The 16,562-nt window shown below is 40.6% G+C and overlaps 1 protein-coding gene across 1 annotated transcript in view; it reads left to right on the top strand.

The window, feature by feature from the left end:
* Positions 1–16,562, top strand: part of LOC139202656 (ephrin type-B receptor 1-like) — a 73,800-nt gene that overhangs the window by 19,623 nt on the left and 37,615 nt on the right. Inside the window, exons 2-5 of the mRNA XM_070832200.1 lie at positions 6,637–6,701; positions 7,346–7,636; positions 8,878–9,096; positions 9,188–9,368. Of these exons, the coding sequence (XP_070688301.1) occupies positions 6,637–6,701; positions 7,346–7,636; positions 8,878–9,096; positions 9,188–9,368 (756 nt within the window). The remainder of the gene's footprint in view (positions 1–6,636; positions 6,702–7,345; positions 7,637–8,877; positions 9,097–9,187; positions 9,369–16,562) is intronic.

Here is a 16,562-nt window from a genome sequence, read left to right as displayed (position 1 = left end):
AGTTGTACATTATTTGCTTTTGATCTTAGACTTTAGTTTTGGTTGAATTTAGCTCCTAATTCTGATTAACAATAGTTAAGCTTACATCAGGACATCAGGTATAAAGGTGCGCTCGCATGCCTTGATACTGGAAAATCATCAAATGAAATAAGTTTTAAAGGGATGTTTGGACACATAGTAGTCAGATTACACATAACGGAGAGTACTTTTCAGCTTGGAAACAGTTGACGTCAGTATGATGTCTTTTTGATAGATTCAAGACTCAATTCAAAGATTCAAGATTCAAAGCGTTTATTGTCAAGTGTACAGTGCAGAAACGGGTTTCCCTGTACAATGAAAATCTTACTTTGCCATCCGCACTGAATGCCAAAGAGTGAAAAAGAAGAGGATAGAATAAAATATAAAAACATATAAATATAAACTACTATTGCTAGATATAAATATATTTACAAAATGTGCAACTTAAAATAAAGTACAGTCATTGGAGGTAGTTGTGACTCCCATCGGCTGTTAAGGAGCCTGATGGAGGAGGGAAAGAAGGAGTTTCTGAGTCTGGACGTCCTGCATTTCAGACTCCTGTACCTCCGGCCTGAGGGGAGGAGAGTGAACAGTTTGTGTTGGGGGTGGGTGGGGTCCTTGATGATGGAGGCAGCCCTCCGGTGGACTCGGTGTCTGTAGATGCTCTGCAGAGAGGGCAGGGGAGTCCTGGTGATCTTGATTTTTGACGACATGCCAAACCTCCTCAGCCTCCTCAGGGAATACAGCCGCTGCTGGGCCTTCTTCACCAGCTGTGTGGTGTTCAGTGTCCAGGTGAGGTCCTCGTTGATGTGGACCCCCAGGTATTTGAAGCTGCTATTTGATATTTGGGCTTTAGGACAGCTGGAGGTGTAGGGTTAATGGGTTTTGAGGGGAATTTACCTGGAAGGGAGGGTCTCATTAATGAGTTATACGTAGCAGCCATTTTTTAAGCTTCACCCATACTAGGTTCCCATTTTGACATTTTGAGATCAATAACTTCTCATTTTCATGAATACATCCTAGCATTTAGAGTATCATTTCGGGTGATAGAGTACCACTGATGCGGTTTTATGAAAGCAGGAACTTTTATCAGATGTTTTAACAACAGTAAGTATGTAAATTACAATATGTATTTTAACCAGACTACCTATACTTATATATAAGATACTTACTAGCTACTTATCCCATAGACTTCCAGTATTTGAGTAATTCGAGGATAATATACCATTTAGTGCAACTGTTCATTCTTATGGCTGATTGTTGTTTCTTTTATTGCTTTTACGATATTATTTATGATTTTATCATACTTATTGTTTTTATTTTATTTTACTCCCTTTGTGACTTTGTTCTGTGAAAAGTTCAATACTAAATAAACTTTACTTACTATCTTTAAATTGCACCTAAAACTGCATCCATGTGTTTACTCCACTCTGGGTAACAAAGAAAATGCCTGAAAATCAAAGTCTGTCTATAATTTATGACATGATGGTGTCATGCTATTGTAGTGGAATTGTATTTTTGTCCACAGCATCCACGGCTCCTTGTGTAAATGTACTGTTGTTACATAGTTATGTCTATTTTTCGCTGATACAATGTGTTTTCAAACTGCTGAGCGGACTCTTTTAAGACAACAGGGTCAGCCCATTAGCCAGTGCTTCAGAGTGATGTTGAATGTGGAAATTACCAGGTGAGACTTTGCAGGCGGTGCGCAGGCCAAAGTGTAGCAGAAGGGGATCGCGTGCAGATAAGAGCACAGTTTTGAGACACCAGAGTATAATACAGAGCCGACTGGAGCTCCTGAGGGTCTAAAACATGAAAACCTTTTTGACAGGAGCTAAAACTTGATAAGAATAATGATACAGTCCTTTTTTTCTTATAATCCAAGCCAGCTTTTGTTTAACTGCTCATTCAAGTGTTTCATTCTAATTACATAATTTCCTGAGGAGAGATAAATGTTCAAACAGGTTACATGTGTGGAGGAGTTTTTTTTTTTTTCTAGATTTCTCAGAGCGGTGTGCCCTGCCTCATAATTGTCTTCATAATTGATTTTGGGCACATGTGAGGTTTGATTAAAAGAAAAGCTGCTCTGTAGTTTATGATGGTGTGTTTGTATAAGAATGTGTGTGTGTGTGTGTGTATCCGTATAGTCGGTGTATATTTGATTTTTTGAAGTGCACATCTGCGTCTGAGTGTTTGTGCTCTTGACTGGGTTGTCCTTCGTGCTGCTGTGTCATTCCACTTCAACGCCTGATTGGTCAACAATTGTCTCTGTGGGACAGCATGACGCCTTTCACTCCGGGATGTGTGTGTGTGTATGTGCGTGTGTGTGTGTGTGTGTGTGTGTGTGTGTGTGTTATTTTGGTGTGCTCTTAAAAATGAGTGTGATGCTCCAAGGCATTCTTTCTTCACAGGCATATGCACATGCATTGTATACAGTACACACACACACAGACACATGCGCACACACACACACACAAACACATGCACACACACACACACACACACACACACAAACACAAACAAACTGACACGGGCAAACACACACACAGTCACACAATGCATTCAGAGGCATATAAATCAGACAGTTTGCAGCCTAAATAGAAGACTAATTTGGTTAGAATACACTATGCTAATTAGAATAAGATGAACTGACCTCACTTGCCATTAGACCACCTGTACTTAAAGATCACACACACACACACACATACACACATACACATAAAGAAAGACGGAGGGGGAGGAGGAGGCAGCAAAACAGTAAAATGACCTGCCCGATTCTAATTTAGCTTCAGTGATGGAAACACTTTTATTTTTCCCTCGTTGGCCACAACAAGGATTTAACAGCCTCTTTGGCTGCTACAATACCACACAGATTTACCTGCAGTTTCCTCTGCCATAAAATGGTTATGGTTTCGTTCAGTGGTGTAACGTTGGTTGAGGAGGTGCACGACTGCGGGGGAGGTGGGAACATTGCGATCACAGCCTCCAATATGTCAAAAGTAATTAGGCTGATCGAAGAGTATACCCTATTATGCGCAGAGAGGTGTGTGCCTTGTGCTGTTAATTAGACTGATGAACAGATGCACTCTAATAAACGCAGCATAGACTTCTTCCCTTTTGAAAGTGAGAATTCACAAGGCATGTTTGCTGATATGGTTTGATTATGTTCTTATTCCGGATGTGTAATTTGTAATTGTACAAAGACATGAAGAGTAACAGTTGGTCATTTAAATCATGCTTTTGTTTGTTCGTATAAGACCATGTATTAAATGTATTTGGGTTTTGGACTGTTGGTCAACAAGACAAGCAATGTGAGGATGTTAACTGGCTCTATAATAAGCACTTTCACTATTTTCTACCATTTTCTAGATTAAACATTTGATTTGTAAGTGCGTTATATGCTTGAAAATGTAGTGCTGCTCTAATGAAGGCCTTTCCTGGTTAGATAACATCACTTAATTAATCTACTCGGCAGATTAATCAATAATGTCAAAATAATTGTTAGTTGCAGCCCTAATTTTATTTATTTTTATCAATCAAAAATAGAAAAGCAGAAGCTGGCCACGTTTCTCAAGCGAGAACGTAATAACATGAAATGATGAATGGCAGAGGTCTCCCAAGAGTTCCTGGGCATGATGGTGCAATCAATTTTCAATAAATGTATCACCAGCAAAGTTTGTGTATTGTATGCTAAAACTGCCTACGAATATGCCTTGAACAAGCTGGTTTGAAGAAGAAGAAATATGGTGGTATGGAAGAGTGTGACAGCCATTGTTCTATTCTTTAACCGAAGCTCTGAATCAAATCCCTTCTTGCAAGACTTTGCTGGAAGGTATAGCTTATAAGACTACATGAGCTATTCCAACATCTCTTCTGTCAACATTGTGGATTTCTCTCAGTATTACCATTTTTCTTTTTAGCCTTACATTTCTTGTTCTTTTTTTTATCCAAACTTCAAAGACATCTGAACGGGCAAAATATGCAAGGCAGAAATAAACTGGGTTTATATTCTGCTGTGGATCGTTTTTTTTGCAAATCTTTGTTGACAACATGCCACTAAACGCACTGAAGCTACAAATTAGATAGTGACAATTGTCACCGTTTGAATAAGCTTTAGTCCAAGAATTTGATAGTCGACTACGTTTTCACGAGACAAGTATTTCATTTTCCCCAAACGACCTTCATTCCCGAGGGAGAGCTGAAAAACTAGGTTCTGCTGTAATTAGGCTAGCTCGCTGACAAAAAAGAAGCACCCAAGGTAGAGGGGGAGATAAAAGACAGGGAGGTAGAGTGAAGGAGAGGATGAAGGTGGGGAGGGTGTGAGGAGGAGGAGGAGGAGAAGGGATAATGAGAGGCAGGGTGACAGAATGAAAGAGTGCAAGAGGAGGAGAGCATGTCAAGAATCAAGGGGGTTGTTTGCCTGCGGCTGCCTCATGGTGTGATGTCGCTGAATCTTCTCACCATGTTTTATTACAATGGGCGCTATGTTAGGGTCTGTGCTGTCAGCATGCCAACTAACTTATGTCAGCCCGAGCATCTCAGCGTGTCCACTCGCTGCATTATGTCGCTGTTTATTATGCATGCATCCGTTCACTTCACCCACAAGTAACATGAGAGAGCTGAGAAACTGCCCAAACAGCAAAATGATATTTAAAAAAAAATCATTAATGGAATAAAAGTAATGCTGAGGAATCGCACAGGAGTTCATGATAGACCCACCAAACTGAAACAACAAAGGGAGATGGTATTTTAAGACATTTGTGTGGTTCAAACACTATTTCGGTTTTGTTTTTCTTACTTCTGACTGCAGAGAGAAATAATGAGCAGTTCCTATTGTTTCAGTAAGATCTTATATTTGCTTAGTTTGGTGGAGGCCAAGTATTTTCTTTCAGTCTTTAGTTACAGTGGAAGTTGCCTGATATGCACATTTTCAGATTTTCATCCGATTTAAGTGTGTACACTACTACTGCTAGCAATACGTAATTAAAAGTAAGTCTTTAATTAAAAGTAAGTGTCGTCCATAACTCATCATCATCATAAATGTTTGATATCATGTTGTTTTCCCTCCACTTACTCTACTATACCAACATTAACATGCATGGACATGTCAGAGTAAATATTTTTTTTTCCCCTCATGTAATTTCTTTCAATTTCCCAGCCTGACAGGCTTTGCACATACTAGATATAAACATGCTAAAAATAGTTCTTCAGGCCGTGCACATAGCCACTATCCAACCATTAACACAGTAAGGTTTATAATATGAAGTGACACGTTTCGAGATGAATGTTGCCGTCTGGGCTTTTGTTGTCAGGCAGCTTTGTTGTTGAGTTGTTTTGAGTTGAGTTGTCAAATTCTTCTCAGCTTTCCTACGTCTTTGTTGCCATGTGAGAGAGCCGCATTAGCTTTGTGATGTACTTTACTGTGTCAGTGTGTCACCCAACTGTGATTAAATCAACGTGTGAAGTTACTATAGCAGATAGAGCTGATGGTTTAGGTTCAGGTGGGGACAGGAAGTCATTAGTGGCACCCAGCTCAGCATGAGCGCTGCCTACACACACACTCACATGACAGAGTTGTCTATTTAATTGCTATTGCTGCCGCTGACTGATTTCACCTGTACCTAATTATTATTTCATTTATGCTAACTGCCAATCTGGGCAGTAATTAAGTATTACAATATTAATGTGATCTCTTATTTCAGTATCAATAAGTTCAAAGGATTTCACATTTAGTTACATTTGTGTATCACAGTATCTTTCATGTTATTCCACATACCACAGTTTGTGGTATATCAACAAAGGATTTTTTTATGGATAAGTTAAATCCAAGACATCCTCACTCATTCGCACCAATGTCCACAATGTCCTACACATCTAGAAGTGTGAAAGGGTTAACTCCAATCTTTTGAACAGAAAAGAAAAATGGCTGCGCTGGCCATGCCGGGTACATATTGCCAAATTAGCTACCCCTAATTACACTACAGCTATTTATTATTTACTGTCACAACAGTTGGTTTGGGGGATTAAACTTGTATACATTTCGTCTCTGCGTGTTCAGTGACTTTAGCTCGGTGCAGGGACTGTAGGTGTGGGGGGGCGGCTAGTGACCACTAGTCACTAACTAGTGGCTGAACCGATACTACCACTGCCTTCACCCTCACCCTTTACTTATTCTAAGACAGTGCTGTTGGAAATTGCTCTCTGTTGCTGTTATATTGCTATATACAGGCCAGTTACCATCATAGCAACATTATCAATGTCTCCAGGATTCACCCGGACTATACTGTCCAATTAGACAATAATGACATTATTTATACAACTACTACTGTTGTAGTTATTGTGTCCTGTCATTGTTACCTTTGTTTATCTCTTTAATCATGGGCTGGGTGGAAAGAAGAGAAGGACAAGCTTCACAGAAATGGTGTAAAGTGAGATTTTATGAATATAAATGACACGCATCACTATGCAGTACTAAAGTTGGCGTCTGAGCTGACTATTAATTAAGCTCATACCTGTCCTCGTCCTGCAGCTGCCTCTCTTCACCGCTCTCTCTCTCTCTCTCTCTCTCTCTCTCTCTCTCTTTCTCTCTTTCTGTCTGTCTCTGTTTTTGTCTGACAGAGACAGTGATGGATACAAGGACAGCGACAGCTGAGCTTGGCTGGATATCGTTCCCTGCCAATGGAGTAAGAACAATGTTCAAAGGTGTACTGTACGTGTGTGTAGATGTATGTGTGTATGTGTATGTGTATGTCTATGTGTGTGTACCCTTGGGGAAAGCAGTTTGAGTGCACTTTACAGTGCTCCATTAACGAGTCTGTCAAAATCTTAATTACAGTTGCAAGGTGACGCCAATTAACCGCTATTGATGCAGAAGAGAATGGATTCCTTTAGAACAGAGGATTGTTGCACACAAGAGCAATATACAACTGAATAGAATAGAATAGAAACAGGCCTTCCAGCCACTTTTCTTGGACTCCTTGGATATTTTAAATACTGGCTTGGCTACAAGCTGGTTACAGTGGTCTGCTGTGTGTGTGTATGTGTGTGTTGGTGAGGTGAGTCGCTCTAATTGTGATGAATGGTTGTCCCTGTTACACAGAGAACAAGGTACAGGAGAGGAAAAAAGCGAATGAGGGAGGGGAGTGGGGGAAGTAGGAAGAGAGAGAAAGAGACAAAATGGGAGGGAGGGAAAGAGAAAGTTTAATTTGTGTCAGGTCTTGGTAAACCCATTAATCATTTAAGCCTCTGTTCTCCCCTTCCTCCTCTACTTCCTCCCCTCTCATCTATACCCCCTTGCCCCTTCCTCACTCACACACACATTCTCCAGTGGGAGGAGGTGAGCGGCTATGATGAGAACCTCAACACCATCAGAACGTACCAGGTGTGCAACGTGTTTGAGCCCAGCCAGAATAACTGGCTCCTCACCACCTACATTGACCGGCGGGCGGCACAGCGCATTTACGTGGAGATCCGCTTCACGGTACGAGACTGCGCCTCCATTCCCAGCGTCCTCGGCTCCTGCAAAGAGACGTTCAACCTGTACTACCTGGAGACAGACAGGACCGTGTCGGAGGGCATCAAAGGGGTGGAGTACTGGGCCAACGCACCCTTTCTTAAGGTAATAGATCCAGACAATGGAGAGGCACAAAGTGTAAACAACTGCTGGTTCTGAGAGGATTGTCACACTGTAAATTAGCATTTCAAAGAAAATATGATGATAATCTAGATGTTACTCAACAAAAATACAATAATACTGTTGTGCCATGTTATAGCCAGCAGCTCAGGTTCAACTCAGATTTTGCCAATTGGCATATTAATAGAAAATCTGACATCAGTGCATATTCAGAATCAGAATTATAATCAGGTTCATTACCAGTGAAGTTTTAACATTAGCTGGAATGAGCCTCAGTATATTGATGCTGGATCAGCAATAAGAGGTGTCTATACATTTAACAGTCAGATATTACACAGATGCCTCAAATACTGTACTGGTTAGCAGGCAGTACACAGACTGATCATCTGAGAGCCCAACCATCATGTTTCCTTGGTTGAAGACACAAACTGAACAGATATGGCGCCGGCCTTGTTGATGAGGCCGGCTGCAGACATGCAGCACGTTGTCATTGTCCATTGAAAACCATGTGTGTCCAAATTAGGTGATTCGTTTTATAGAAGTAGGGGGTGTTCCTTTATTGGTTGAGAAAGTTCTCCTACTTTCCCATTCCATTGGACTATCTGAAAAATGCATTGTCTGATAACAGTGAAAAATAGAGCTGATAACAGGCTTTGTTTCTCTTAAATCATTGATTTCACAGTACATAGGCAATCCAGAAGGAAACACTGCATTGATGCAAAATTGATGAAGAAGCTGATCACCCCAAATGCTGAGTTTATTGAAAAAGGTCTAAAAAGTTCAAGCTCAAACTTCCTTCAGCTTTTAACATTTAACACCTAATGCTTTTATGTTTTTCCTAGTGCTCTTTTGGATTCATAGTTGAATTCTCTCCTAAGAATGTCATGTACATGTCTTACACAGTCTTATACAAATGCAGTTTTTCACTTAACCACATTTTTTCAGGGTAGTTTCACGCTGCTTGTGTTGATGAATCAGAGTGTTGGAAACCATCCAGGTGTTGGAAATTCCCTAGCAGCCGCCTCTGGTGCCATCACGGAGGTTCACTGGGGAAATAACAAATTAAAACAATTGCTTTTATCCAGTATAATGCAGCAGATTCAAACATTGCTTAGTGAAATTTGTGAAAGACTAGGGTCTGAAGAACCGAAAAGAATTAGATCATTTATTATTTGCTTTTTTTTTTTCCTTTCCTATCCGTCTGTCTGTCTGTACCTCACTGTAAGGTGGACACCATTGCGGCAGATGAGAGTTTCTCCCAGGTTGATTTTGGGGGAAGGCTAATGAAGGTGAACACTGAAGTTCGGAGTTTCGGGCCACTCTCCAAAGGCAGAGGGTTCCACTTGGCCTTCCAGGATCTGGGTGCTTGCATGTCCCTTCTGGCTGTCAGAGTATTCTACAAGAAATGTCCCAGCATAGTGCAGAACTTTGCTTTTTTCCCAGAGGTATGGCCCAGATTGTGAAAACGGTGGTGCTCTCTTCTTGCGTGCAGCTGTTGTCAAACATGTAAATTTTTATGATTCTGATTCTGTGCAGACACTGACTGGGGCAGAGTCCACCTCATTAGTCATCGCTAGAGGAAGTTGTATCCCCAATGCTGAGGAAGTAGACGTGCCCATAAAGCTCTACTGTAATGGAGACGGAGAGTGGATGGTACCCATCGGCAGCTGCAGCTGCAAGTCGGGATATGAACCAGATAATGGCAACGTGTGTCGAGGTCTGTGCATTAATGAGGCTGTGCTACTTCAAACTGTGTTCGTAAGAAGTGAGGCAAAAATTAAAAACGGCATCGCTGCATATCAGAGGTGATGCCATGTAGAATTAATGATCTTTTTTTGAACCTGTTCTGATGACCTTGCTACGGCAACCACTGCTGCATACTCCACACAAATGTCCTATTGTTTTGCAAAAGCTAACAAGCCAGTATGACAGCTAATCATTATCCAGCAAACATGCTACAGCAGCAGGCAATATCTCAGAAAGCGTACAACAAAAAGCCATTCACCAAGCAAGCTGAAAGCAAACAAATGGTTAAAACCTTATTTTTATGTTTAATGTGTTTGTGTGTTCCAACATATGACAGAATATATGTTTTGAACAAAATGTATACATATCAGTACTCTTTGTTTTCCATTCCCCATAGGAGAAATGTCCATATTCTTAGCCCGTGCAAGATCCACAAAAACAATACCATGGCTGGACTTCTGTGTGCTGAGTCAATTCTGTAGAAAATGCTAATGGTTTATTGTCTCTAGGACAACAAAGTATGTCATTTCTGGCAGTCCTTGCTGAATAATTGCATGCATATATACATTATCTAGTGTATTTTTGCCAAAGGGTGCAGCCCACAATGTTCCACATGTTAATAATAGTAGAAAAAGATTTGGGTGAATGTTGCACTGAAATAGCTCCTTTTCCCTCAATGCTCCATATATCTCTACCTCTTTTACCTCCTTTTTATATCTGGCCTCCTTCCCCATTTCCTCTCAGAATTAGTACCCATCATTTCTTATTCTCCCTGGAGAGTCTCATCCATTTTGTGTGTCATAGTGTGTGTGTGTGTGTGTGTGTGTGGGAGGGGGTGGCTGGCGTTTGTAGCTTGAGTCTGATGTATGTACATATGGTGAAATGATAAGTGAGGCTGCTTCATCCCATGTTAATTAGTTTAGCGTGCTCCAGCCAGATTAGTCTACTGCAAATTAGACCTGAACTGCCAGAGAGTGTCGGAGAGATAGAGGGGTACCTGAAAGGAAGGAAGGAAAGAAAGAAAGGAGTGGAAGGGAGGAAAGCCCTCTGGAGAGATGGACTGGCAAGAAGTAAAGAAAGTGAAAGTTAAATAAAAGGACAAACCAAGGACAGAAAAGTAAAAAAAAACTGATAGAAAAGATCAAGAGCAAAGAAGACGCTGATGAATGCTATTCTGCCTGTCTCCAGTGAACTACATGAAATGTACTGACTGAAATGTTAGTTTTACCTTTGGTGTCTTTTCTGCACAGAAATACTTTTTCTTCATATAATATTTGAGTGGGTAGAAGGTAAGCCTGACACGATTCTCCATGATTAAGTCTAACACAGTCACTTTAATGCCGATTGCTGTTGCAGAAGGTTTTAAGGTGAAATTGGTCTTCCCAGTCATGTGCTGTGTGCCATTGTTGTTGATAAAAAACCAAAGTAGACAGTAGATCTTGGTGATTTTCTTTCAGTTTTGGGATTTGGTTATTAGCATGTTGTCGAGCAATGTAACTTATTATTTATGCTTCCATCGTATAGAAGTTTTTCAGTTAATATTGTTTATATTGGCCAGCCTTACCAGAAGGTGTGACTGGGTGCAGGCCAGAGACGGATCTAGTCAACGTGACTTGACAGTTTATGTGATGGCATTGTTGCACGTACACCTGCCTCTTGTTTTATTCAAAGCTTCTCTGCTTAAGCAGTGATTTAAGATGTCGTGGGACAGAGCATGTCCCGTCTGTCTCCACCAAGCTGGCATCTTTTTGGTGTGCTCTTCTGCCAATCAGCTGATAACAACTTGGCAGGAAAGTAGACTCACTATTGGAACAGATGGTTGTCTTTGAGTGTGTATGTGTGTGTGTGTGTGTGTGTGTGTCGATGTCAGGCCACAGAGATGGTGTTTATTTTGCACCAAACTAGCATATTGTCCAAACCATCAGGCAAAACTGGCTGAACATGAAAGTAATGTGTGTGTGTGTGAGTGTGTTTAAATAGACCCTTACTTCAAATGCACCACACTACAAATGTAAGCACTACCACTGAATGCACACAAACTACCCCTGCTGTGGACCCCAACAATGCTCTAAGAGTTTAAAAATCCTGCAGGGTTTTAAAACAGACACACACACACTTAATAATTGATCAGTGAGCCTGTATGCCAGCTTCAGACAATTGTCATCCACACAGTCGCTGTGTGACTCCACACAGCTGGCTAAAGGCACAGGGGGAAACAGAGGAATAATCTTTTCTCTCTCTTTGTTCTTTTTTAACTCTTCCTGTCCTTCTCTGTATCGGTCTGTGCTCACCTCTCGTTCTCTGCTATCCTTTGTCCTGTCTTTCTCTCCGTCCGTCCTTCGATTTGTGCCATTTGCATGATTGATTTTCTGCCATACGAGCTTGTCAGTTGATTTTCATTCATTTTCCTTTTTGTCTAGTCTATCCTTGTGAAAATTGGTACACGCCACTATAATAATTGCAGTGAATACATATATACTACCTACTTTCCATTATCTGATATTCAGTATCTACATTTTTACATTTCAATAACAAAACAAACAAGTTTAACAGTACGCTATTTAGACTACCAATAGAAACAAATGTTAATCCATGTGTGTGCATGTTCAGTCAACAGTGCCTCATTGTCTTATATTATTGATTTACTATGGCGGCAGATGACAACGCTTCAGATTTGAAAAAAAAAATCCCACTTTTGTCATGACAACATTTTAGTCTATTCATCCTATAAAGATATAAAATGATATTAGTGTTCACACACACAAAAAGCACACACGCTGGTGGTGGTAGTAGTTTAAAATCCTTAGACAACACAAAGAGGGAGAGGGATAACTATACAGAGAGGTATCAAGAGATAACTAATAGAGAGAGGGAGCAAGACTTGTTGCCATGGTGACACGCCCCATGTGCATGAGCAAGGTTGTTGAATAAATGACCTTGACAAGCCAGATGTCTATCTGCCTATTCAAGCCATACACGCACACACACACACACACAAAGAGGCCCATGTCGTTGACACTCCTGATGAGACGACTTCAAAGAAAGGTAGACGTCAGAATATAAAGAAACTTAACAGAACGGTAGAGTGACATGGAAAAAGGAGAGTAAGGCTGTAGGACAAATGGAGATTGTGGGATACGTTTGGAAAAACCGCAGCAAAAGATCATTTGAATGTGTGAGAAAGCATAATGGCTTTTAAATTCAATCAGCACATACAGTTTGCTTCCTTGGTTGGTCATTCTGTTTCAACCGCTTAGATCCACCAGGACGTAAAGACCACCAAAGCCTCCATCAGCATCTCACATCTTTTCACGGCCGTTTTACTCCGTTTTTCAAAAGTATTGTGGAGCAAATATTGTTCTGCCTTTACAGCAGACAGCAGAGCTGACAGGAGTCGGTTGCAGTTCATGGTCGGCATCTTGACCCCTAAACTGCAAAGGCCTCCCACAGCTTTTTACTCTTAAACTAAGGCTACAGTATATAGATGTCAAACATACTGCTCAACTTTCTGCCCTTTGCAATCAAAGAAAGACATTATTGTGTACAAGAACTCCTTTAGCACCAGTATCAAAAATCATCCGCACTCAAGATTGAAATAAAACTGGTCTACTCGGAAAAACCAGGACTCACAGGCTTTTCCACGCCGCACAGTAAGGAAAGGACAATTTGGCCTAAGGAGTTTGCAGTTAATAGATGTTACAGTGCATCATTACTAAGAGGTGAAACAGTCACTCCATGCTGTTGTTTGGGGCCACCAACTTATAAAAGCTTGATCAGGTTCTTCGATAATACCGTGGAAAACCCTTTATAGTGATCACGATTATAGTGATCGTTGGGACAGAATCATCCCAATGCAAATGCTGCTTAAATAATTTGTTTATTGTAATCAAGTTGTCCGCTTATAGTGTTATCATTTTGGATTTTTTATACATGATAACATATGAAAAAATACTTTTGCTTTTGATACTTGACCTGCAGTAACCTGAGGCTGTGGCAACATGCACATTGAAATCATGACATCACGTTTTCTCTTAATGAAAAATGTGGTTTCCTCAAGGCTTATGACAAACCGCCAAAAACGAGCCAACGAGATGCAGCAGCCAAACTTGATGTTCCTCGGGCTACCTCTAGTATTCTACTCAGACAACGAGGAGCAGTCACAGCTGCCGGTGATGGGGACGGAAAACGAATATACATGGACAGGGGTTAAATTGGGATTTGTTATGTGGGGGAGCTCTGGATTCAGGCGATTTGTTAATTATCTCGGCGCACTGTGAACCTGTCCAAAACCAGAGGGTCTGTGTGCGGCAGACGTGGAAGGAGAGCCCTCAAAAATGTGATTTTACAGCAGGAAAAAAAAATAATCTCTATAAAAACAAAACAAATAGATTCCTCACACTGTTTCAGCCCCAGGGCTCTTCTGTGCTTGGGCCCGACCAATAATCATATGCTTATAGTGATCGATTTCACCTGGACAGGCGTGATCACTACCCCACTGTATATGAAGTGTAGGCCAACTTCAAATCTGACATCGGAGTAGTTTCTCTAAGCTCTGTGGTTCATGTACAATGTAATAAGCTGTAAAACACGGGGCAAAGAACAGCATCCATTGTAAATCATGTTAGAACAAAAACATCAGCAAAACCAGGAAATGATTTAAGTTTTCAGCAGAGTGAACGCAACAGATGAGCACTGCAGAAATGGTGATATTGAGAGGGAAGAATAAAAACAGCAGTTTCATTGAGTTTCGCTTACCCCTGTTCTCTCTTTCTCCATTTCTTTCACTTTTCTCTTGCGTGTTTAAAGATGTCTGCGTTTGTTTCCATCCTTGTTTTTTTTTTTTCTTTTTCTTTCTTTTCAGTGATTCTTTTTGTCTCTTAACCAAAACCTGCCTGACCCTTAAACCCTTTAGCATTTGATTAAGTGACACTCTGAGGCTCTTAACTTGCTGGCACTTTGTCTCATTTACTTCTTTTACTCAATTCATGTTATCATTTGGACTCCAGTTTCTATGGCTTCCTTTAATAGCGTGTTTGTGCAGTCCCCCTCTGTCTTCCACCATAAATCTTTGTAACATTTGCATTTTGGTCCTACAGCATCTAAAGCATCTCAGATAAAGTGAACATTCATTACGGTGGTGGAGGAAAAACAAAGTGCTAAAGATAAATCAAAACTGAGAAAAAGTAGCATTAAAACAACCTCATTTGGTTTTTCTCAGCCTTTTGGCAGAGCTTCCGTTGCAGTCCAGTTTCTCATTTCACACCTCTCTGTTTCCCTGTTCTTCTTTTTTTTAGACTTAGTCATAATTTAGAACGCGTTTGCCCTCACCAACAAAGCACTTATGAAATCCCATGTGTGAATTAAAAACAGGTGTCCTTTTGGGACTCAGAATACTCTGACTTGTTTTACTTGAGTCATATGCCATAATATTACCTTTGATTTGTTTAGTGAATCTAACCTTTTTGTACTTCAGCTTCAAACTAGATTTAAGACCTTTTTCAAGTTCGGCTGTCACATACGCTCAGTACTCACTGTCAGTCACACAGTCGGTCGTAATAGTGCTGCTGTGGTGGAAGTCTTTCTGCTCAAATTGGAGCTTCGAGGGGTTCAATTGCTAACCAGCTTGGAAAAGTCTAATGGCTGAGCTACTATCAAAATATCTTGAACAAATCCAGCAATATTTATACAACCGACCACTAATTGCTAAGTGCCTACTCAAGTCTGAGACATGAACTCTTCCTGCGTCTGGTCAGATCACCGGTGGCTGAGCTGTGCTTGGCTTTTACTTGAGATGTTCAAACTTGAAAATGATTGCAGCTGCTCTGAAAGCTTTATCAGAATTCAAGTGATGCTTTGCTTCACTGTGTTTTCTATTGTGCTGTTTATTATTTGCAAACCGTGCTACTGCTTTTGGACTTGCAGCGTGCAGTAGAGAGATTCTGATGTCAAGAGACCCTCCTACTAAAACAAAGGTTAAATTGATGGGAAACATATTTCCAGCAAGTATATGGAATTAATCAGGCATACTACTATTACCAATGCATTGGGCTTCTTTTGTTCAAAGGGCCAGTAAATTATATACTGACCAATACAGTAGCAGCCGGGATTCTGGTTGCCCATATTATGTTCAGGCAAAGGTCTAGCTTTATTGCCATTAAAAATGCATGTCGGAAATTAAAAATGCAGCACTACTTTTGCCACGCCAGCAGGAAAAAGGGGATGGTGCTTCTATCTATGACACCCCAGAAATGTTATTTTTGGACGCAAATATAGAGAGTGTGTTGGTGTGATTGGGCAGTTCTTAGGAACTTCTAAGTCAGAGTCAGGACTTGTAATTATTTTACTGTTATTCTGTGGAACGCTTCCTGAAGATTAGCCCTGGATAAACTGGGAAGTTATAACTGACATGTTTGATGTGTTTATATGAGTGGAAGTTTGTGAGGTTATTTTGTAACAAATGGGTATTAAATGCACATGATCCAGGGGAGGTAACTGCAAAGCCTCAAGCATGTGTAATTGCTTTAAAAATGGGTGCTGTTCTTTCTGAAATCTAAGGCTACAGAGGGACACACACAAGACCTGCTGTGGCGTTGGCATTTAAAGGAAGAGCCTTCATACAGCCTACTATACACTGTGGATGACAGACGGGCATTACCTTAATTTCACAGCAGAACCAACTCAAAATGTCGCTAAGTACTACAGAATAACATCCACATACACACTGACGCTCAGCCTCATTACTAGGCTTGTCTTATTCCAAGCAGACTGCAATGCAAATGATGAAACTCTATGCTGGTATATTAAAAAAAATTATGCATGTGTGTCATATCATAAAGGATAACTCAGTTAATGTTTATGGTCAGAAAGAACCAGATAAATGAACCAGAGAATCTACACCACAGATAATCAGCTATGACTCTGAGTTTGTGGACGTATGCAGCATGTTTTTGTGTTTCTTGTCCAAACAAGATGATGCACAGCTATCCCCTCCAAAAAAAAAAACCTCAATGCTTGTATGTCTTATACCATATAATGAGTAATAACTCTACTGGTACAGCGTCTTTCTAAAACAAACTTTACCAAATGTCTTGCGATCAAGATAAACAAATGGTGCACAAACATAGCACATTTTTGTTGTGTTTGCTTCATGTTCAGGAAGCAGAGC

Source organism: Pempheris klunzingeri, chromosome 6, assembly GCF_042242105.1.
Source record: "Pempheris klunzingeri isolate RE-2024b chromosome 6, fPemKlu1.hap1, whole genome shotgun sequence".
In the NCBI taxonomy this organism is placed as follows: Eukaryota; Metazoa; Chordata; class Actinopteri; order Acropomatiformes; family Pempheridae; genus Pempheris; species Pempheris klunzingeri.
This window is presented reverse-complemented; position numbering and strand designations above follow the sequence as displayed.